This window comes from Hyaena hyaena, unplaced genomic scaffold, assembly GCF_003009895.1.
Source record: "Hyaena hyaena isolate Hyena2069 unplaced genomic scaffold, ASM300989v1 scaffold_199, whole genome shotgun sequence".
Classification (NCBI taxonomy): Eukaryota; Metazoa; Chordata; class Mammalia; order Carnivora; family Hyaenidae; genus Hyaena; species Hyaena hyaena.
In genome coordinates this window covers 231,080-254,937 of record NW_024080831.1, presented here as the reverse complement: position 1 = coordinate 254,937, position 23,858 = coordinate 231,080, and the positions used below count along the sequence as shown (strand labels likewise).

General features: G+C 40.7%; 1 protein-coding gene across 3 annotated transcripts; it reads right to left on the bottom strand.

Moving 5' to 3' along the window:
- Positions 1–808: 808 nt before the first annotated feature.
- Positions 809–23,836, bottom strand: TBCCD1 (TBCC domain containing 1). Of its 3 annotated transcripts, none has more exons than XM_039241655.1 (8): positions 23,618–23,836; positions 18,478–18,853; positions 13,928–14,083; positions 9,212–9,578; positions 6,716–6,902; positions 6,072–6,569; positions 4,644–4,793; positions 809–2,203 (listed from the first exon to the last, which is right to left on the bottom strand). In XM_039241655.1, the coding sequence occupies exons 2-7, from the start codon at positions 18,811–18,813 to the stop codon at positions 4,664–4,666; spliced, it is 1,674 nt and encodes a 557-aa protein (XP_039097586.1). In that variant the 5' UTR covers positions 18,814–18,853; positions 23,618–23,836; the 3' UTR covers positions 809–2,203; positions 4,644–4,663. The 3 variants fall into 3 exon arrangements, with proteins under 3 accessions (XP_039097586.1, XP_039097587.1, XP_039097588.1); XM_039241656.1 differs by lacking the exon at positions 23,618–23,836 and adding an exon at positions 21,383–21,583; XM_039241657.1 differs by lacking the exon at positions 809–2,203 and adding an exon at positions 2,910–3,724.
- Between the last annotated feature and the right edge of the window lie 22 nt (positions 23,837–23,858).

Here is a 23,858-nt window from a genome sequence, read left to right as displayed (position 1 = left end):
CAACACAGGAGAAGGTCCCTGTGTTTAGGACGTACACGCTAACGTCTTCAGGAGTAAAGGTGTAAGAGGTCTGCAACCTACTCTCAAATCGTTGAGCAAAAATACTACTACTCTCCAGAGTGGTAAAGTGAATGTAGCAACACGTTGTTATCAAGTGGCAAATCTGGACAAGGGGTGTGTGGGGATTCAGATTTGTGCAATTGTTCTTTAAGTTTGAAAGTTTTTCAAGACACGCGCCCAAGCTCTACTCCATACGAAGGGGCCCTATGGTATGCAGCGTGAGAGACAGAAATCTACTGTGGGAATTAGTATTCTGCAAAGGGTTAGCTAAGCTCAACCTGCCACATGCAAGGTGGCATTTTTCTGCCATGTTATCATCTGGGACTTGTTTAGAGAACATTTTTTGGCGACCATTACACCTCCAACTTTTGGAATGCGATTGCATTTTATGAAGAGAACATTTTTTGGTGACCATTACACTTCCGACTTTTGGAATGCGATTGCATTTTATGTAAATTCAAAGAAACAACAAATCCATTCTTCTCCATTTTCATTTTCCTGGTCAAGTATATTCTTTGCAAAAGCCCATCTTCCTCATGTTTTCACTAATAAAGCTCTCCAACAAATGGGATGCCCCAAGATAAGTTATGGTCAATTCCGAAAATGGCAAACGTGCCTTGATATGAAGATTACTGAGACACAAACTATCAAGTTATGAGCTTCGGTTTCTGAATTTGATAAACTGGAAAGAAAGTATCTACATAATACCAAGAATTTCATTAACCAATAATAATTTCCAAACCACACATCCAAAACTCCAGTGTTCCTTTATTGAATTCTCTCTTGAATTTCATCTTAAAATAAAAACTATGAACCTCAATTAGAATTAACACACATTCTAAAGGTTAGCTTTCACTATAGAAAGAAAAAAATCAAGCCCTTTTTAAAAAAGAATTACTAATTTAACAACCAGTGAGCATATGAAACAATATTTATCAGCAGATTCATGTAATAATTTAATAATAATTTAATAATTATTTTCCTTTATCTTAAAGAATACAGCTTTCCCAATCAAATGTAAACTTTGTTTTTATATCACAGAAGGACATCGGGATTTGAGAAGGAGCTGAATACATGACCCCAAAATGTGCTACTTAAGCATGTAGATTATTTGGAGCTGAAGGCAAACGAGATCCTGCAGATTCAAGAAAAACTTTGCTTCTCCCTTAACTACCTAAAATAATTCAGATCGGGGGCCTGGCCCAGAAGGGGAGCTACTACCAGAGAGAACTTTTAATCTGAAGGACTCACCGGTATGACCAGACAAACCTCTGCCACACATCTCTTCTCCTCCTGGGAACCCCCTCCTCGCCTTTGCAGCCCAGGCCCATAACGCACCCATTCCTTAGCTCAGGGTGGCAGATAAGCTGCGACTGCCTCATTCCTGGGTCTCCTGTCCTTACGAGGCTCCCATAGGTATCTACTTAGAATTGTTTTCCTCCTGTTAATATGTCTTATGTCAATAAACTAGCCAAAAGAACCTAGAAAGATAGAGGAAAAATTCTTTCCTCCCCATAAAACCTTTTCTAAAATTAAAAGTAATCCTCTTTTTCTCAAAAGGAGAAAATTACTTTTTAGTTTTGCTTATTGAAACTCTGAAGCACAAAATGAAAAATAGGGATTTTACACAATTTCATTGCTTCATACTTTTAAGGACTAAAATATCTTTGTATAAAACTATCTCCGCTATACTTCTACACCAACAAACTATACTTTCATTCCAATTAATTTTTAAAAGGAGTAGCAATTTCCTTTCAAACAGTTATAAAGAACTATAAAACTCTCATTTAACTCTAGAAAGGATGAGACCCTTTCATCATACAAATTAAAATGTGAAGTTTACTTGCAAATCCACATTCCGTCACTTTAGTATTAACATAAATACAATGAAATTGCCTTCATCAACTCCTTCATTTTGGCAGCACAAAGATGAGCTTCCTGATGTTCTGTAAACAATGTTTATATGATAGAAGTTCATCTAAAATTCGACATAAGCAGTAATACATGAGTATGGAATGGAAATCAAGGAATGGTCTTAAATGGGAAGGAAAACGCCCCAATATCTCTTAAGCAGCAAGAGCATCTTCCCAATTTAGTTTCAAGATGTGTACCATCTTCCATTTGTCCTCATGTTTCCAGAGCCCTGAAGATAACAAAAGAAAAATATTAACAGCTTACTTTTCTGTTGCCTTCATGCAAATAATAAGAAAAACCTTGCATTTATAAAATCTTATAAATCAAGGTCAGATGACAGTTTAGAGGGACAAGATGCATAAGGTTTAAGGTTAATTACATTCCTTTCTTCTGAGGGTCACATCAGTTCATAATAGAACAAAAGACCGTCATATACAGACATGAAAAAGTGGCAGACCATAGGGATTAGTCTAAACTAAAATTTTACCTTCTTCTTTCCAAAGGAAATGGGAATTTCATCAGTTTTCCAATTCATAATCTAAGCATTTATTAAACAAATATTATAAAATTCTTTTAATAAAAAATACACACTGCAAAATGTAAATCATATAAACAATAAAGAGTAAGTTTTTGCAGCTTTGGAAAACAGTTCAGCAGTGCCTCAAAAAGTTAGCCTATGACCTTGCAATTCTACTCTTAGGTACATACCCAGAGAACTGAAAACACACGTGCACACAAACACTTGTGCCCAAAAGTACATACCAACACCATTCACAATAAACATGAAAACAACTGAGAAGAGAAACAGCTCAAATCTCACATCAACTGAGGAACAGATGAACACAGTGTGGGCTATCTAGACAATGGAATATTATCCAGCCATAAAAAGGAATGACATACTGACCCATGCTACAACACAGATGACCCTAAGATCACGATGTTAAGTGAGAGAAGCCAGGCACAGAGGTCACACGTTGTATGATTCCATTTACAGGAAATGTCCAGAGTTGACAAATCAAGAGACAACAAGTAGATTAGTGGTGCCAGGGACTGGAGAAAACAGAAGATACTGGGGTGGATGAATGAGGAGTGCCTGTCAATGTGTGCAGGGTTTATTTTCAGAGTGACGAAAATGTTCTGGATCTGTCAATGGTGAAAGTTGCACAAACTTGTGACTGTATTAATAAAAGCCACTAAATCCTTCACTTTTTTAAAAAGGTGAATTTCATGGTACATGAATTCTATATCAAAAAAAGTTAAGAATGTTTTCTTTCAGCCTAGGTATCTAGTCTCATTTCTCAAAGGCAAACACTGTCAGCAATTTCTTTATACCTTTTCAGAGGTTTTTAAGGCATATAATTAGCACATAACTATTTGTGATAATCCCTTTCTTTTTTGAAAACACACAAGGCAATATTTTATTCCTCCTCTTCTGCCTTCACCCCTCCAACCTCCCAGCTTAGAGATGATCCAGTATCAGTACCTACAGATATGCCTCATTCTTTATTTTAAGGAAGTGCCATGCCCAGCTCGGAGTCCAGTGTGGGACTTGAACTCATGACCCTGACGTCAAGACCTGAGCTGAGATCAAGTGTGGGACACTTAATGGACTGAGCCACCCAGGTGCCCTATACCTCATTTTTTTTTTAAAGATGCATTCCAGAACATGGATGAACCAATTCACTAGGCATCAGCCCTCTACTGGGAAGCACCTGGATGGTTTTCCAGTCTGCAGCTCTTCCAAACAATGCTGCAACGGACAAATTTTTTAAACAGATCTTTATATACACGAATGGATCCATAAGATAAATTCTAATCAGTGAAGTTAATTTGATAAATTCTAAGAAGTGAAACTGCTAAGTCAAAGATTGTGTGCATTTAGAATTTTTATTTTGTCAAAATAGCCTCCAAAAAGGTTACACAAAGGTAGACTTTTCCCAATGGTAAATGAAATGCTTTTCTAGTGTTACATGCCACCTTTGGAACACTGCCGATCAGACAGAGGAAACATCATCTCTTACAGTTCTTTAACTGTAAGTCAAAGTGAGTATCTCTGTGTTTGTATTTTTCTGTGCACTGTTTTTTGATGTCCTGTTTTTTTATTAATCTTTAAAAATACTTCAAAATAGAGAAAAGCAAACTAATTTCTATTTACAAAAGAATACTTTCTATTTGGATTAAGTTAACTTCTGGTAAACTTGTCTGTATTACATGCTGCTTCAACTGGATCTGTGATCTTCTGGAGTTCAGTATTCAAATCTTCATTTGGATTAATTATGGTAACTTATTAATGTTCACATGTGCAATTAACAGAAATCCACTAACTTAATTGATTTGTGTGTGGGTGACTGGAAAGATGAAAGATGTGTTAGAAAGGTGAAAGAAAGCAAAAGCTATGAATGGGGAAAGTAATTATCTTTGGAAGTACAACCTGTACTCGGCAAGAAGCAAAAAGGATAAAGCTTGCCCATCATATTTGCCCAGTATTCCATAGGCTTGGAATATTTTGGTTGGTCTTCTCACTGTAAAATGCAGTAAATATGGGAATGTAAAGTCTGTATATGCTGGTGGGAGTGGTGGGGAGAAAGTGGCAGGAACATAATATTCTGTGTGGTTTTTTGCATGCTTCTAAGATTTTCCCGACATAATTTGTTCTGAGTAATGCCCACCGGTGTTTCCGTGTAGGGTCTTATCCTGCTGCTTGTTTGGAGCCCGCGGCGGGGGGCACGAGACTGTCCAGCTGTTGGCGATGTCCTGTATTAATCAACCACTCATAAAACTTGTTCTCCACAAGTACCTGGAACTGCTTCCTCTGATCCCTAAAAGTGCCGTCAAGAGAAAAATAACGTAAGAACACCGATTCATGTTCATTTTCCTCCAGGTGACTGTAAAACACTTTAATGGGATAGACATTAAATTATTTTTTTTAAACAGTTTTATTTTATTTTATATGTTTTATTTATTTCTAGGAGAGAGAGAGACAGCGTGAGCAGGGGAGGGTCAGAGAGAGAGAGGGAGTCACAGACTGAAACAGGCTCCAGGCTCCAAGCTGGCTGTCAGCACAGAGTCCGACGCGGGGCTCAAACCCACGAACTGTGAGATCATGACCTAAGCGAAAGTCGGACGCTTAACCGACTAAGCCACCCAGGCACCCCGACATTAAATTATTTCTAGTTATCCAAATAATTGTTCTATTGAGTTCTGTACATTGGAGCAGTACCACCGCCGCACACCCCCCCCCCAAAAAAAAGAATGGTCAAATACAATATAAAATATTCTGCACACTCCTCAGCTCCTATCCAAACGCTGCTCATTCTTCCAGATCCATCACGAATTCTACTTCCTCCATAAGCCTTCCCTGACTACCCGTGCTGATGTTTTTTGAATCTCTATTAACCATACAGTGTGTCGCTGGCTTCTAGAGTTCAAAGACTAGTACCTTGAAATAAAATTTTGTGGTGAACATAATAAACCACAATCATCTACTATCACAAGTCTGTAATTTAAAAATAAGCTATTTTAGCACCCCAAGTTTAGGAAGGTTCTAATTCCAGAATAAAAGACATTTTAAATGGATAAAATTTAGCTTTGTTTTAAAACACTATAATCATTTTTTACATTTTCCCACGGATTAGGGAAAATTCTGACTGAAACTAGCACTGGTCCTTGGAGCAGCATAAGAATCAAGCCCTGGAGAGCTGGTCTGTGGTAGATGCCAGGAAATCTGGATTTCCAGCAAGCCTCTTGGATGATCCTAATGCACAACCAAGGTGGACAACCACTGATACAGTGTAGAAGTAAATTAAAAAACAAACTAAACCAATTCATTTAAGCATTGGATTATGTGGCATATTCTATATATGACCTTTCATTTATAGAGTTGTTTATCTGTCAACTAAACTTAAGCTTCTAAAATGAAGGGAGCCTAACTCTTGGGCTTCTACTTGCTCCCATCTCCCGACCAAAGAGCCTGGAACATAGACCTTAAAAGACATACTGTATCTTTCTTATTACTTTACCACGGCTGTAAACATCTACAGATTAATTTTCCTGTGGAGTTTTATAGAAGACAAATTTTTCTTCTAGAAAACACTTACTTTGTCAAATGAGCCTCCTTCACAGTTTTCTGCCAGATTTGTATCTTCTGTTCTCTTTGACGCAGTGCTTTCTGATACGCAGACGGAAGACCCCCAGGGATCTCTGTCGTATCCCCTTCCATTTCAAAGGGGATAATGAATACATAGAATTCACAAGGCGGTAAGAGTCGGAAGACACTTATGTCCCTGTTCTCTCTGCACACAATCATTGGATTATCCCAATAGTTAGGCACTGTAGCGAGGCCGGTCCTGGCCATGTGATCCTCCAGCATTGGGTAATGGGTATGAAAAGGGGCAAGAGTTACTGTCTGGTTTCCAGAGAGAATAAGTGGGCGCGTAGGCGTTAGAACGTGAAAGACGCAACCTGCTGTAGAAGAGATGGACAAACGGTGGCAGACAGCAATGACTTTAACATTGTCACAGCTGTGGAGGTGAAGAGCAGTCTGGACGGGGCCCAAGACAAACGTGCTATTCCTGCACTTCTCAATGGTCACAGATCTGCAAAGTGAAAAAGATCAAATAAACTCCTCTGCGTGGGAATAAAAATATTTGACTACAAAATTATTCTCTAATAGCAAAAACACGATCAATCCCAGTCCAAAGAAAATGTCAAAATACGAGAACACTGTGGAGACGGTGCTTACCGTAAGGGAGACAGCAGGTATATAAAAGACTCATTGCAGCGATGAATCTTTACATGTGCCCCCACCAGAGTATCTGAGCTCTTGGCCAAGGTCTGCTTGTAAACTTGGCTCATCACCACCATGCGGCGCATCCTAGGAGCCACATGAGTATTACAAGCAATCTTAGCTCTTTTTGTCGTCCCTTCAACTGTTTGAGAAAAACATAAATAAATGAGATAATTTCAAAGCAAAGAAAAACAAACAATCACATGAGGTTACATGTGTCTTAAGGGCCTAAAATGAGATACCTACAAGGTTTGGGAACCTGTTCGATCTGGGCTTTGGGTAATGAGGTGTTTGCAATGCTGTTCTGTGTTTCTCAGTACGTTTATAATATTTCTTAATTTTTTGTTGTAAAATTTTTTAAAACCTATAATCCATTCAAGATTGCCTACAGATCTAAGATTTGTTTCGTGTGCAACCATTCAAGTAATATGCCCAAGGTCATGTGGCCAGAAAGTGACAGAATTGGCCTGACTCCAATAACTCAAATATCTTCTCCAAGTTTCCTCAATTTATCATCCCAATCCTTATATAATCTCTTTACATTGCCATAATACTAATTTCAAATCCCTCTTAAGCTTCCATGAATTCTATTTGGATTCATGTCTTTAATCCCATTAGTGTTTGAGAGCAGATCTCCCTTTCATACACGGTGCCTCATACACACAGACACTCAAAACATCCGTGCAGGGGTTACCCTCCTAACAGTCTCGCCATCACATGACTGGCTTCTCACACTGTGCTTCAGGATACCCCTGTAAGAGCCTAAGTGTCCATCAACTGATGAATGGATCAAGAAGATATGGTCTATCTATACAATGGAATACTACATGGCAATGAGAAAGAATGAAATCTGGCCATTTGTAGCAACATGGATGGAACTTGAGGGTGTTATGCTGAGCAAAATAAGTCAGGCAGAGAAGGACAGATACCACATGTTTTCACTCATATGTGGATCAGGAAACTTAGCAGAGGACCATAGGAGAAAGGAGAGAAAAATAGTGAAGGAGAGGGAGGGAGGCCAACCATAAGAGACTCTTAAATACTGAGAACAAACTGAGGGCTGACGGGGGTGGCGGAGAGGGGAAAAGGGGAGAAGGGCAGGGAGGAGGGCACTTGTGGGGATGAGCACTGGGTGTTATATGGAAACCAACTTGACAATAAACTATATTAAAAAATAAAGTAAAGTAATACTGGCCAAGTAGGAAGAGGTCACAGAAGTATGCTACTCTTCTTTTAAAAACAACAACAAAACAAAAAACAACTTATTGCTTCCTTTTATTAAATAAGTAATACATGGCTATTGTATAAAAATTTTAAATAGTAGTAAAAGAAGATGAAAAATTATTTGTGACCATGTTATCCGCCACTGCTAACATTTCGGTATAACCTTAAGAGATTAGTTATCCTCTTTTTATGAGTGACTCCTGCAACAGCATCTAAAAACTTACTTGAGACTATGTTCTTTTATCAACATCAAAAACTATGTAGTATGTCCTATATATTTATGAGACCCTAATACATCTGGAAGTCTTTGATCTCCTCTTAGAGCAATGGCTGGGTTGGATACAGATTTCTTGGATCACAATCTTTTGCTCAAGATTCTATACACATTGCTCAATCGTTTTGTTTTTTAGCATTATAAAAATTTTATACAAAACTCAGTTTTTTAATTACATGAAGCCTATTTTTTTCTTTCTTTGAAATTCAGAGATCGTAGGAGTGTATCCTTTCATTTTTTTTTTCTTTTTTCATTAATTTCGTCTGCAATTTGCCTTAGTACAGGCACCTACTTCTCTTTAAACTTCCACCTGAGCCCCCTTCCCTTAAGTTTTCTACCTGGGCCAGAAGTCCTACAACACCTGAACCTATCTTGTTAGCCGTCGCTGGACTGTCAGGATTACGTATCTAATGCAACCAAGGCCAGGATTTTCTCTACCGTAACTTGAATTTTCCAATTTAGAAAAGTCTAATCTGTGTGTCTGTGTCCTAGATAGGACCCCATCTCTACACCAACTCTCTGACGCTGTGACTGTGGAAAGGCCACTAGATAGGACCCCATCTCTACACCAACTCTCTGACGCTGTGACTGTGGAAAGGCCAAATGCTGCCATGGTGCACAGAAAACAGGAAAGCCTTAAGCAAACGAGCACATGAGAAGGTAAGGGAGAAAGAGTCCAAATAAAGAAAAGCAGAGAAAGAGAGGTCTGACCAAATCTGGAGTTGCTGTTAACTGTAACCACAATGGCCCAGAATCATACATCAACTGTCCGACTATTGCTGCCTTGACAGGAAACAGTCATAAACAAAAGAGAAATGTTCCCTTTTTCTCTCGTATAGTAGCAATATTTTTCAGGTCTCCTACAGAAGATGTAGGACTATTAATACACCAGAAAACATGAGCTTCCTTTACTTGTCATCCAATTTCATATAGATGAAAATACTGAAAAATACCTTGGTGAGCCCAAGCCAATTTCTTTCCAGACTTGAGGCAAGCAGAGGTACCAAATGGATTCGCAGTCAGACAGGTTCTCAGCCAGGCTTCCAGCTTGTAGAAAGAAAAGGTCTTAGAGATCCTTGAGAAGCCGCTTTCTGCATGTAGTGGTGGCCACAATGCAAGTTCATGAAGTGGATAGATCTTCCTGGCTCTACTCACTGTACCTTCAATGAGAAAGCTGAGGGCCACAACAGCTTCTCGGGACACTAGGCTACTCTGGGTTGAATGAAATGATGCAGTGAGTTGTTCTGGATCTAAAAGCAGCTCAAGGAGATCAGACAGATGATCATAGACGAATGCTTGGTGACTGTAATCATTCCAGTTCTAAAAAATATCAAAATAAAGCACACTTAACAGAAAAAAGATTCTACAAGACCTGAAAGATTTGTATTTTAATTGTTTTGTATTTATATTTTGCCTCCTCTCCTAAAAAGCATTTAAGGTTGCAATATACACCTTATAAAAATTTTTTAATGTACGTGGCAGGTATAAACAGATTCAAAAGTAATACTAACAGCTAATCCTTAGTGTGGGACAACTAGTGTTATACAAACTTTAACATATTTAATCCTAGCAACAATCGTGCAAAAGATGACATTACCATGCTCATTTTACAAATGAGGAAATGGAGATACAGAAAGGTTAAGAAACTTACCCAGGGTCACAGAGTTAGTAAATACTCAAGATTTCAGATCTAACATTCGATGAAGCACTGGGTTTCCTTTTTTAATTTATTTTCATTTTCATTGTGTTTATTTGAGAGAAACAGAGAGTGAGCGGGGGTAGCGGCAGAGGGAAAGAGGGAAAATCTTGAGCAGAATCTTAACCTTAAGAATCTTAATCTGACGCGGGGCGCCTGGGTGGCTCAGTCAGTTAAGCGTCCGACTTCAGCTCAGGTCGTGATCTCGCAGTTCGTGGGTTTGAGCCCCGCGCCGGGCTCTGTGCTGACAGCTAGCTCAGAGCCTGGAGGCTGTTTCAGATTCTGTGTCTCCCTCTCTCTCTGACCCTCTCCTGCTCATGCCATCTCTCTCTCAGAAATAAATAAAACATTAAAAAAGAAAAAAGAATCTTAATCTGATGTGGCGCTCAATCCCACGACCTGAGATCCTGACCTGAGCTGCAACCAAGAGTTCAATGCTCAACCGACTAAGCCCCTCCGCCCCCCGTCCCAGGTGTCCCACATTGGGTTTCTCTACTTACCTTCTCATTTTTCAGGAGGAATTCCAAATTCCACTGCGTGAAACAATGCAACTGATCTTTCAGTAGCTAGATTTAAGACAAGTTATAACTTTTGGAACAAGCTTGGAGTTGGCAGATGTCTCAATGACTTGGCTCATTCATTTGAGAGATATTTCTTGAATATCTCTTATGTGGTATGAGCAGTGTTAACTGATGAATTATGCAAATTGGGTAAGACACTGTCTTGTCCTCCAGGAACTCAGAGTCTTTGTAGTGAAAAAACAATATAAACAAGCAGCTATTACACAATGAGATAAGACCTAGGGCAGAGATCTGGGAAGACATGCTAAGAGCATGAGAGGAACAAGGAAGTCCTCTTGGGGAAAGAGAATCACCGTGGAGTGCTGTTTGAACAGATTCTTGACTAATGTTGGTAGTTATGCAAACATATTTTTTAAAAAGGCTTACGCCTAGGGAACAGCATATGCAAAGACCCATAGGAATAAAATCACCTGCTGTGTTCAGAAAACTGGGAAGTTCTGGGTAGGGTTTAGGAAGCATGCTGGGAAGTATCAGGTAAAGTTAAAATGGTAGCAGGGACCAGTCAGGAAAGGCCTGTATGAACCCCTAAAACATCTGGGCTTTATTTTGTGTGCCAGGGATTTTAGGGCTATTTTCTAAATAGCTATACCTTTTTTCCTTTTTAATAAATTCTCATTTGTATACCAAAAAACATGTCAGGGGCACCTGGACGGCTCAATTGGCTAGGCATCCAACTCTTGGTTTTGGCTCAGGTTATAATCTCATGATTTGTGAGTTTGGACCCTAAGTCAAGCTCTGTGCTGCCAACATAGAGCTTGCTTGGGAGTCTCTCTCTCCCACTCTCTCTGCCCACCCCCCCCCCCCCCCCAATTTGTGCGCACATGTGTGCTTCCTCTCAAATAAATAAAGTTAAAAAAAAACAAAAACATGTCAAAGCAGAGCTGTCACTCTTCATCTCTCTTATTGCATCCTCCTCACCCATTGTAGGCCCTGAGGTGGCTCCATGGAGCACAAGATGAAAACAGCAGTCAATTCATTGACAGGAGTTTTGGCAGGAGACAGATATAATCCTTCTGCATTTAGAAAGTCCAGTGTAGTAGGTGGAGTGTGGATTAAAAGTAGAGTAACCAGGTAGGACCTAATTATAGAAATCAAGCCCCTCCCCCACCCTGTCATTATGGCCTATATAAGAGGAAGAGAAGAGAAAGTTTTATTTTTTTGAATATATATTTTTTAAGATTTTATTTCTTAAGTAATTTCTTCCCCCAATGTAGGGCTCGAACTCACAACCCTAACACCAAGAGTTGCATGCTCCACTGACTGAACTAGCCAGGTCTTCTGAAAAGGGACAGACTCTTAAAGTAGAATTATTTTAGGGGCGCCTGGGTGGCTTAGTCAGTTAAGCGTCCGACTTTCGCTTAGGTCATGATCTCGCAGTTCGTGGGTTCGAGCACCGCGTCAGGCTCTGTGCTGACTGCTAGCTCAGAGCCTGGAGCCTATTTCGGAGTCTGTGTCTCCCTCTCTCTCTGACTCTCCCCTGCTCACGTGTCTCTCTCTCTCTCTCTCTCCTAGAAATAAATAAAAATATTTAAAAAAAATAAATAAATAAAGTAGAATTATTTTGGAGACAGAATCGGGAAGACTTGACAAATAACTAGGTATGGGTGCTGAGAGAGCGAGCATCAGTAGCTGGTGGTAACTTGCACTGGCACAGTGAATATAAGTTAATTCAAGTAAGGGGAGATTTTACTGTAGGGACACATGGTCATCTCCCAAACCAAAGTATAGGTAGGCCTCATCAGAGCTGGAACTGGAAGGCCACCTTGAACCTGGTTCTCTCTCAAGGCCAGTGTCTCTACATGTCTGTTCCATTCTATTCTTTTTCTCTTATTACCTCAGTTTCTAATCCCTCATAACTCCAGGTCACTCATGAACATGGCAGCTATTCTGGACCAATGCCACCTGAGCTACCAGCTCAAGCACCCCTCACAAACTGGTAATTTCTTCAGTTCCTGGGGCTACTGATGGGACTAGGTCATCATTTCAAATCAGACTAATTACTAATACATTCCCATGAATGGGTTACTCTAGTCAAATGTCCATCTCTGGTCTAATCAGTTGTTGGGAAAAGTTAGGCTTTCGCACAAACTAAGTCACCATTTAGTGGTGCTTACTGTACAATAAGTCTCATGTTAGTATATTACTGAATTCTGACAGTCATCCAGAAATATGCATTATCATCCCCACTTACAGAAGAGAAGCCAAGGCCTAGAAAAGTTAGCCAACTTGCTTAAAATCATGTGATATTAAGTGGCAGAGCCAATTTGAATACAGACTACATATGGTTCAAAACACCATCTCTACATAGTACCCACTCAGCAGGAAATACATGTGGAAAGAGCAGACAATGATTGGCCTTTCTAATACATCTGACTCGGACATTCTGGATTTAAGGTATAGAGAGGGCATCTACATGAACAGGGGAATCTAGGATGCAGACAAACTCAGGAGCCATTGAGATATAGGAAGTCACTGGAAGAGAAGAATTATGTTTAAAGAATATATCTAGTGAGAAGACAAAATGGCCACAGGCGGAATCCGGAGGGAACAGCAGCCTGTCAGGGCCGTGGGGAAGCTCATGAAGAAGAGTGAGAAAGAAGAACAAAGAGCTATTTCCAGGAGGAAATAGCATCATGGAATGTAAGGGCGGCCAGATTTACCTGAAAAAGATTATAAAAGTACCAAAAGTACAAAATATCAGAGAGACTTTTGTTGTTGTTTGCCTCAGAACAATTTTTTTTTTTGTTCTCAGAACATTTTTAAAGAACCTGCACATGGCAGCAATACCGAGGTCTGTGTTTTCCTTAAAGTTCTTCAGAATACTTTTACATAAACGGGTAAAACCATTTTGGTTTTCCTCACAAAGACAGAAAGAGGAAATAATTTCTAAAACTCACAATGTGGGGCAGTTAAATTTAACTTCTAGGTTGTCACATCATATAATATTACATAAGCATGCTAAGCTTAAGTAGACTGAAGCACATCATTTAAACATGTGAAAAGATATTTTTACAGAAATGTTCTCAGTAGATCTCAACAGACTTTGCAAACACTGCATCTTTTCATTTATCCTAACTTAGTCAAGTAAGTAGGTTCAAATTCATTGACATTTGCAAAACCAAGAATTCTAATGAGAGTACAGTGAATAGCTTGCCCCCAAACCGTGCAATTTTTGTGTCACTGAAGGAATGGAAATTATCTCTCTATTTCGACTAAGACTGCAAATATTTATTTCGTTTTATAATAAGGAAAAGAAACGAAAAAAGCAACATAAAACAAAACACGCCAGCAAGCGACTGGCTTGTATAAGTAAACCTGCCACAATTTTTAATGAAGACAAATTGTCTCCTTCACAAACAGCTTTTCAGAGGAGACCAACGTTTAAACAGTACCTTATTATGGCAACTGGATTTTTCAGCCAAGTCAGGAGACTGAGATCTATTTCTGGGACTAGGCCACTCTTCTCCAATCAAAGATGTCCTCAGGGAAACCTTGTTTAACTGCTGCATATATAAGAAGAGCAGAAACTGTAGGGTGTCCACTGAAAGCTGTCCAAGAAGAGAAGAGATGATGAACACATGTCTTTTTTTTTTTTTAATGTTTTATTTATTTCTAGGAGAGAGAGACAGAGACAGCATGAGTAGGGGAGGGTCAGAAAGAGAGGGAGTCACAGACTGAAACAGGCTCCAGGCTCTGAGCTGGCAGTCAGCACAGAGCCCGACACGGGGCTCGAACCCACGAACCGCGAGATCATGACCTAAGCGAAAGTCAGACGCTTAACCGACTAAGCCACCCAGGCGCCCCATGAACACATGTCTTTAAACTATATTAGTCCAGGGGCACCTGAGTGGCTCATTTGGTTAAGTGTCTGACTCTTTTTTTAATGTTTATTCTTTTTTTTTTGCTTTGTGAGATTTTTGGCCATTTATTCATTCTTTTAATGATTACAAGATAGTTTTTCCATTTTTTTCCCCCAACTGTTTAATTCTTTATTTCTATGAGACAACAGAGTGATTCTCAGTTCAGTGCTGCCATGAGCTAGGACCACCATGCACTTCTTGAACCTCATCTTTCTCTTCCCTCTAAAAGACAGAGCAACACTAGTTGATATTTTAAAACATTTACTTGCTCTAAAGTTTTAAATTCTTTGAGAACCAAAGCATTAACATCACAGAAAACATTGTTTCTTACATCTATTTTTTTCTTTTTTATATATATATATAGTTTATTGTCAAATTGGTTTCCATATAACACCCAGTGCTCATCCCCACAGGTGTCCCCCTCCGTGCCCATCTCCTCCTCCCCCCCCCCACATCCATCAGTCCTCAGTTTTTGTCAGCATTCAAGAGTCTCTCATGGTTTGCCTCTCTCCCTTTCCCCCACCATTTCCGCCTTTCTTCTCCCCCTTGGTCCTCTGTCAAGTTCCTCCTAATCCTCCTATACGTGCAATTGTTTATTCATTTTTGAGAGAGGGGGAGAGAGCGCCCATGCGCACATGAGCGGGGGGAGGGGCAGAGAGAAAAAGAAGGAGACAGAATCCAAAGCAGGCTCCAGGCCTGTCAGCACAAAGCCTGATACAGGGCTCGAACCCATGAACTATGAGATCGTGACCTGAGTTGAAGTCAGACGCTTAACCGACTGGGCTACCCCAGTGCCCCTAAGTGTCTGACTCTTGATTTCAGCCCACATTGGGCTCTGCACTGACAGATTTTCTCTCTCTCTCTCCCCTACACCCCCTCTCAAAATAAATAAATAAACTTAAAAAAAGAAAATCACATCAGCCCCTACTCTACAACTAAGTAGACATAGTAAAATAAATTCACAACAGTTTGCTGATGCTAATAACAAAAATGTAGAAACTTGCTAGCATTTGATATGTAGGTCTCTGAAACCAAGAAGTTCCTAAAACCAATTTAACTGAAGTCACTTACCTTCTCAGAAAGCTATGTAGCATCTATGGCTATAGACGTTCCCTCCCAAAATTGAAGAGGAAAGGATAAAGTATATACTTTTAAAAAGTATATTATTTCAAACGTTTAAAATTACAGTTAAAAAAGGAGAAACTTAATCATTTGAATAAATAAATGAATGGAAAAAAGGAAGAAGGAAATTTCACCAAATACAGAGGTTAGTCTAATCTAAGACTCACAGACTTATCAAAAAAGGGTATCAATGCAACATTTGAAATTGTATGTAATTTTTTGGTGTATGTGCATTTTATAGGGGAGTAAGACTCGGGTTTTCAACAAGTTCTTAAAAGAGTGTTTGATATAAACATCCATCAGACCAGTGATATTTTTTTGTAAGTCATTTCTTATTTGAAAAAGGGTCTGGCTTGAAGCTCAGGATTTGAAGTTCATGATTATCCTCAAATACCCATTCCCATACACATACAGGAGGCACAAAATAGTTATACGTCTGCCACCATAGCTATATTCGACCTGATTCCCAACCTGGCTGAAAATCACTATATCTAAGAACTTAAAAATACAGCTTCTCAGGATCACCTAGACCTATTCAGTCAACTGTCAATGGAGCCCCATGAATCCTATATATTAAATGTTTACTTTTGTAATCAAATTTTTTGAGATAGCTGCAGATTAAGATTACATGCGGCTGTAAGAAGTAATAGAGAGATCCCATGTACACTGTATTCAGTTCCCATCTTGTAAAGCGGTAATACAGTAGCACAACCAGGGTACTGACATTGATGCAGCCAAGTTATAGAACACCTCCATCAACACAAAGATCTTGAATGTTGTCCTTTTATAGCCACACCCACTTCCTGCTTCCGCCTCCCATACTCACCCCTTCCTCAATCCCTTGACAATCACTTACCTGTTCTCTATCTCTATAATTTTGTCATTTCAAGAATGTTATGTAAATAGAATCATATAGTATGTAACCTTTTGGGACTGGCATTTTTATACTCAGCAAAATGCCCTGAGTTTATACATGCTTCCACTTAATAATTATATGTTATGTTATCACTATTCCTTCATACACCTTTTTCTTCATGAGACTATAAGATCCTTGCCTTTTTCGTTTTTCTATTCCCAGTAACTAGCATAGAATATACCACATAAACACTCAAAAAATTTGGAGCTTCTTGAAGGTTTTATTGATCTCTGTATCCAGCATCTACCACTGTACCTCACATACAGTAGACACTCGATAAATGTTTAATTAATGAATAACTATATTGTTCTTTCGTTCTTGGTTGCTTGCAAAACTTTCAACTTCCAAAACCTTGTTTAGATATTACCACATGTGGTAGACAGTAGCTAATTCTAACTAAATACCTTTTCTTTTCTTCCCGGGGACACAATTAGATGGCATTTCCCAGCCTCCCTTGAAGTTAGACATGGTGTAACTGAGTCCCAGTCAATGGAATGTGGGTGGACTGACATATAGTATTGTTTCCCAAAAACTCTTCCAAAAGAAATGGAAGTAAAGGACTCTGAGACCCTAGTGAGCATGGCTGGGGCATATTGTATTATACCTGCAGTTATTCACTTCCACATCCTCTAGGAGGCTTATAAGATCTGATCCGTGGCTATGGGATTTCTTTACCTCCTGGGAAGTAGTTTATCTTCCCATCATCCTGACTTTAGACATGGACATATGACACAGCTTTGGCCAATTGAATGAAAGTCGTTGCAGTTTATGTCACATTGGAGGAAAAGTTTGAAGAGGCATCGAGAGCTTTCTCCTGCTCTGCTGCTCTTCCCTCTGTCATAAGAATAGGCATGACCAACACAGAATATGTTTCTTTAGCCTGGGTCCCGAAACGAGTAGACCCACAGAGCCAAGCCATCACCTGGAAGAGAGCCCTAGCCGAAGTGCAAGCTGCACATAATAGCCAAGAAACCAATCTTTGTTACTCTAAGCCACTGGACTCTCATTTTTGTTTGTTTTTAACTGCAGCAAAGCTAATATAATTGTGGTTCCAAAATGACTAGATCACTGAGTTATTGCTTGGACAACAGCAGCCTAGAGATTCATCCAACCAGGTGCCATATGTTATACTGCTGCTTGGAGGAGAAAGAAACTGTTCACTGTGCTAAGCTGCTGAAGTGCCAGGATTGCTTACTACTGTAACAAGCCTACTCTGATTAATATGCTTTCTCTGTGAAGTCTTTCCTGATCACCAGAACTAATCAGTCTCTTCCCTATTCTGTTTCTGCACTTTATGTATACTTTTACTATTGTACATTCCACACTATCAAATAGCACTGTTTCACACACCAACTTCTCCTACTAGTCTTTGAGCTCCATGGAGGCAGAGATGCTGTTCCAATCATCTTTGAATCCCAGCACATAGAAGATGCTTACTTAAAAATAGCTGGGTGCCCTGACTGTAATGTATCAATGGTTCACAAGCACTGACTCACCTTAAAATATTTTTAAGTCTCTTTGAGAGAGACAGAGCATGTGCATGCTCAAGTCCGGGAGGGGCAGGGAGGGAGATTGAGAGAGAATCCCAAGCAGGCTCCGCACTGTCAGCTGTCAGCGTAAGCCTGATGCAGGGCTCAATCTCACAAATCGTGAGATCATGATCTGAGTAGAAATCAAGAGGCGGATGCTTAACTGACTGAGCTACCCAGGCACCCCTCACCTTAAAATATTTTTAAAGTCAATGTAAGTATTTCCTTCTTTCATTTGCAGTGTTCTTGTAACGTTATTGCTTTGGAAGTAGGTGAATCCGGATTGCCAAGTAAGAGCTAATTCATTAAATACTGCCCAACCACAACTGTTTAAAAAAAAAAAAAAAAAAAAAAAAAAACAAAAAAAAAAAAAAAAAAAAAAAAAAAAAAAAAAAAAAAAAGGCACTTTGGGATCACAATGGTCATTAACCAAAAACCACACACTGTACAGCTAGTACAAAAATTTTGTTTCTCAAAACAACTAAACACACATATACATACATATAAATCTATACCTGATTCCTCTGCTTTTCGACTTCATCCTCAGACATGCAGTTGGACAGAATCTCGGACCATTCCAGGCGCTCTTCCGGTGTCTTCACTGCAAGACTATCAAATATTTCAAAGTAAAGCCATGCCAGATCCTTGGCCAGCTGCAGCTTCCCACATGCAATGTGCCTCCATGTAGACCAGGACAGGCGTGGGTAAGCCCCCTCTGTGGCCCGGGTTCGCACGTAAGTGGATATCTTCCTGAGATAGTGAAGGCTGAACTTGGATGGAGGGGGGACCTGCAAGGCACCCACGATAAAGGGCTCTGCTTTCACCCAGAGGAGAACTCCGGACTGATCCATATCTCTAAGGACATCTGTGTGAAAGGGCTTCTTGGCATACCTAGGAAATAAAGTATTTTTCACAAACTGATTTGAACAAAACTCATTTGTGCATTTTCTTTTGATTTTTTTGTTGCATTGACATATTTTCTTTAAGGTGACACCTCCCTTGACTATTTGAAGGTGTACTGGGTCAGTTTAAAAAGCAGATCTAGTTCATCACCCAAGAGCAGAATAGATTCTTGGTCAGATCCCACTACAACCTATTTGAACAAGAAAAATTTTGTGATAAAACAAAATTATCTTACTTGAATTGTTTGAAGTGGTTGTTTTAGGAAGGGTGTGTAAATGCATGAAGTGTGAGTTGGAATCCTGCTCAGGAAAGGGCGAAAAGAAATGAGAGAGTCATCTCTTCACAGGATATCTTTGCCTGCCCTGGGCGGGGTGGGAGGGAAGTAGTGAAAATAAGGGAGATAAAATTTTCCAGTCAAATCCCTTACACATAGAGGATGGTGGGTTAAAATTCTGGATGTGTTAACTGACATGTAGTTCAAAATGAAGCACTAACATGAGGAGGCAGATGAATACTCACGCGAGCATAGGCTACAAAAATATTTCATCTTTATTCTCTGAAACAGTAAACCTGTTCTGGCATATTCTTTGTGCTTAGTTCAGGTGCAGCGCTTTTAGATTTTGCTTGTCGTTTCATTGTTTTGACAATAACACACAATTTTTATGGAATATTTCTATTCAAAAACAGAAGGGGAGGAAATCATCCACTGTCTCACCATGAAAGGGAAACTAGTTAACATTCTCTTTTACTTCCTATATTTCTACATAGATTGGATGTTAGGTTTTGAATTTTCAAACCTGTGGTAATACCATATATACAATTCTGTTATCTTAAAAGGTTCATTGCACTCTACTTAAATGCACCCCCACTTACACACCTGTTCTCCTATTTCCAGATATTAATTAGGTTTAACAGTTTTCACAAAAACAAGGCAGGCAAAATACTGATCATAGTTGAAGTGGGGTGATGAGCACAGGGCAGTTTATTTACCTATTCTACTTTTGTGTGTGTTAAAATTTTCCACTATATAAAAGTTTAAATGTAGGTGAAGTGTGAAAGGGATTAAGAGGTACAAAATTCCAGTTATAAAATAAGTTAAGTCACAGGGATGCAAAGTACAGCATAGGGAATATAGTCAATAAGGCTGTACTAACTTTGTATGGTGACAGATGACGACCACACTTATTGTGGTATTTTTGTAACGTACATAGTTGTCAAATCACTATGTTGTACAGTTGAAACTAATGTAATGTGTATCAACTATACTTCAATTAAAATAAGAAGGTTAAATGTTATAATTATAAATAATGCTATAATTACCATCTTTCTGTGTATTTTCTGCGCTATGATGATTTCCGAGACAATTTTCTGATGTGCATTTGTGAAATGAAGGAAATGACATTTCTAAAACCCCTGATATAGATTTCCATTGCTTTCCAGTATGACTGTATCAAACTGTATCCTCACTTGACCAAGGGCATCATTATCGCTTGACCATTGAGCACTCCTCAGCATTAGGGAACAACACTTTCAAAAACCTTCCTCCTATGACTGATGGAAAATGTTTCATTGCCATTATTACATTTTGAATTTCATTCCAAAAAAAGCATGCGTATTTGGGGAATTATCTGCTCGTAATTGAAATCAGCCGCATTCTTAATAGGTGCCGAGGTGGCACGCTAAATATTTCCCGTCCTTCTCCTCCTTTCGTGCTCTCAACCATCTGGAGCTAATATGATTGTCCCCATTCTCAGATGAGAACACTGAGGCTTAGAGAAGTGAAGGGACTTACTCAAAATCACACACTTAAGTTAGCACTGTTCTGGATTAGAATTCAAGTCTGACTGGAGAACCGTGGTGTTTACAAATGTACTTTAGGACCCAGTTTTGGGGGAGCCTCCGAACATGGGACGGATGCAGGCGAGGATTACCAGAATGAGTGGCCTTAGATGTGAGGCCGCATAGGGAGGGCCAGGTTAAAGGAATGTGGGAGCACGAACCCAAAAGAAGGGTGTGAGCGACTAAACGACAGCCGACTTCATATGAGGGGATGGCTTAGCGTCGTTCTGAGTAAAAGAGATCAGAGTTCCGTGAGAAAGATCTTAGCTCGCCCCCAAACGGAAAGAGACTGCTCTGGAGGATCCTGAACTCCCGTTCCTGAAGTGTGCGATCAAACGCCAGATCCTCGGGGACGAACTCTCCGTTTCACTGCGAGACCCCAGAGGGCTCAATTCGTAAACAAACAAGCAAGGGCTCTTCCCTCTCCAGAGCAGCACGGGGGAGCCTTGGGGTTGGGCTTTGCAGGCGGGGGCAGCGGCCTGAGACCACGGAAGTCCTCGGGGGGGCTTCGCCGACACCTCCGACGCTGTCCGGGTCCGGGCCGCACCGGCTCCCCGGCCGGACTCTCGGAACCGGGACGGCCCAGCCGACAGGCTCCGTGGCGGCCCCGAAACCCGGCCGTCTCCGGGAGCGGCCTCCCCAGCCCCCCCGCCCCGGCGCCGGCCCGCGCGCAGTTACCTGCGAAGGTACGGCCGCTCCGCCACACCCTCCGCGCGCCGCCGCGCGCCGCTCTCCCGGCCCAGCCCCTCGCCCACCGCCGCATCCACTGCGCAGGCGCCTGGCCTCGCACCACCGAGAACCGGAGGCCCACGGAGCTAGAGCGGCCGCCAGCTTCTCCCGCGGACAGAAAAACTCCGCTGAGGCCGAGAGACCTCAGTGCTGGGACCAGGAGCCAGACCTGGCCGCTTTCTGGTGTCGCGCCTCCCAACTCAGGGAGGTAGGAAGTTTCGAATTGCCCCACACAACCAAGGTCAGCCGGTAGCTGCTGGTAAGGTCAGCACGCTTTGACCAGTAATATAACAATGACAGTTTATAGTGTTTACTATGGGCCGCCATTGTGTAAAGCTTGTTCATGTGTATTATCTCAGTCTTCCCAAGAGTCCTTCAAGTTAAGTACATCTGTTTTACTGAGAAGTAAACTAGAGGTAAAAGAGAGGTCTAAGTAATAGATTTCTAAGGTCACACAGCAAGAGAGCTACCAGAATAGAAACCCAGACCGCCTGAAGCCAGTCCCCAAGATTAGCTCCTTCACTTAGCTGTCCTGCCCCGTTAGGGCCTTCATGAAGCTTTTTTGGATTCCACCCTACAGAAGACATCATTCCTTCCGCGAACCCTCCACTCAATGATTTTTAGCCATTTCCTGGTTGCTTAGTTCGTTTATGACCTCTATAGGTGTGGGAGATACAAAAGTAAATAAGGGGATAAAATGTAATTTAGTTCTCTCTGATGTGGCCTCTCTCTTCTAGTAGACGTTTTCCTGAAAGCAGTCACCCTATCTTCCTCTTAGCTCTATAAGTCAGGAGGAGGTAAGAGCTTTGGATTCAAACAGATCTGGGTGAGAATTCAAGCTGCACCACTACCTTGAACGGATTGTCACCTCTTCTGCCTTTGTTTGTTACAACAGCCATTATTATTGAGCGCAACTGTGTGTCTGGCACAGTGCTAGGCACTAGGATTACAGCAGTGAACAAAATAGATAAGATACATGCTTTTTGTGGAGTGTATATTTTAATAGGGAGAAGAGATAATACGTATTAAGGAAAAATTTGGACAATTTCAGATATTAATAAATGCTATGAATTTGGAGGAGGAAGTAGGTCAATGCTGAATTTGAGCTGAGGCCTGAAGAATAAGCCAGCACACGAAAATCGCAGCTGAAGCAACTTTTACTCTAGGGCAGGCCCCGTTCTAAGATGCTGTTCTATTCAGGTGTGAACAGAACAGTCCAGATTCATGCTCCCTTGAAACTGGCATCCAGTTGTGAGAGTGTGGGGGGTAGGGATGGAAAAAAATAGAATGGTGTAAGAATAAGGGATTCAGTAGAGGCTGTGTTTGATTGGTTGGTCAAAGAAGTCTTCTCTGAAAAGTAGTGACATTTCAACAGATTTGAGTGTAAAAAAGAGTCACCCATGTTAAGAACTAAGGGAAGAGTGCTTCAGGCAGAGAGAAAAGCTAGAACAAAGGCCTTAGGGAGGAATAAGTTTGGTGTATTTAAAAAAGAAAAAGAAAACCAGTTTTGCCGGAACATGGTAAGGAGTAGACTAGGTGCGGGTACAGAATTACATTAAGCTTTAAAATTATTTTTCCAGCTTTCTTAAGACATACACAGGTTTACAAGCTAGCATAGAGTTGGGGTTTTATTTTAAATGCAATGAAAAGCCATTCGAGGCTTTTGAGCAGGGTAATGACAGGATCTGATATGCTTGTAAAAAAAAATCATGGGGTTGGGGGTCAGGAGTGAAGAAGAGCTACTAAAATAGTAAGAGTGGAGGCAGGAAAACCACTTAGGAGGCCTTTCCAAGTGAGAGATTATGTGACTTGGCCCTAAGAAGTAGTGGAGATGTCCAGTAGCGGACAGACTCGGGATATACTTTTAAGGCAAATATTTGAAAAGGGGATCCAGGGGGAGGAGTCAAGGTAGACACCTAGAATTTTGTCGTGAACAAGTAGGTGGTGGTGCAATTAATCAGATGAACAAAAGCAGGTGGGGCGAATCAAAGAGTTCTCCTAAGTGTGATAATAGTTATTCACTGCGTGCTTACTGTGCAAAACGCTGTGCTAGACGGTTTACAGCTTTTTTCCCTTTAAAGTTTCACAGCATTGCCAGTAAAATGTCTTGCCTCAGGTCTGTAAATAAAGCTTGGGCTAGACTGGGGAGCGAGGGATGGGGGGAGGGGGTGGGGATGTTCTCACCGCTAAGAAGTGGTGGAAGCCGAATCCGAACCTAAGTCTTTCTGCCTCCATATCCTCTTCTCCTTGAAACCCAGGCAATTTTCTTCCGGGATTGTTCGAAGAGGGTAAATAAGTTCTCCGGAGCAATTCGTCCGCCCTACGGTTGGCGTAGAGTAAGTGTCCCCGCCCATTTCTCCAGTGTCCCTCAGCTCCCGCATCCAGCTCCAAGCTCAACATGAATGAAATTCCGGGACTCGTAACC

Coding starts and splice junctions, on each gene's coding strand:
- TBCCD1 (XM_039241655.1), bottom strand. CDS start 18,813: ATGGATCAGTCCGGAGTTCTCCTCTGGGTGAAAGCAGAGCCCTTTATC. Junction 14,084..18,477: donor TCGAAAAGCAGAGGAATCAG/GTATAGATTTAT, acceptor CTTCTTGGACAG/CTTTCAGTGGACACCCTACA. Junction 9,579..13,927: donor AATCCAGTTGCCATAATAAG/GTACTGTTTAAA, acceptor GATATTTTTTAG/AACTGGAATGATTACAGTCA.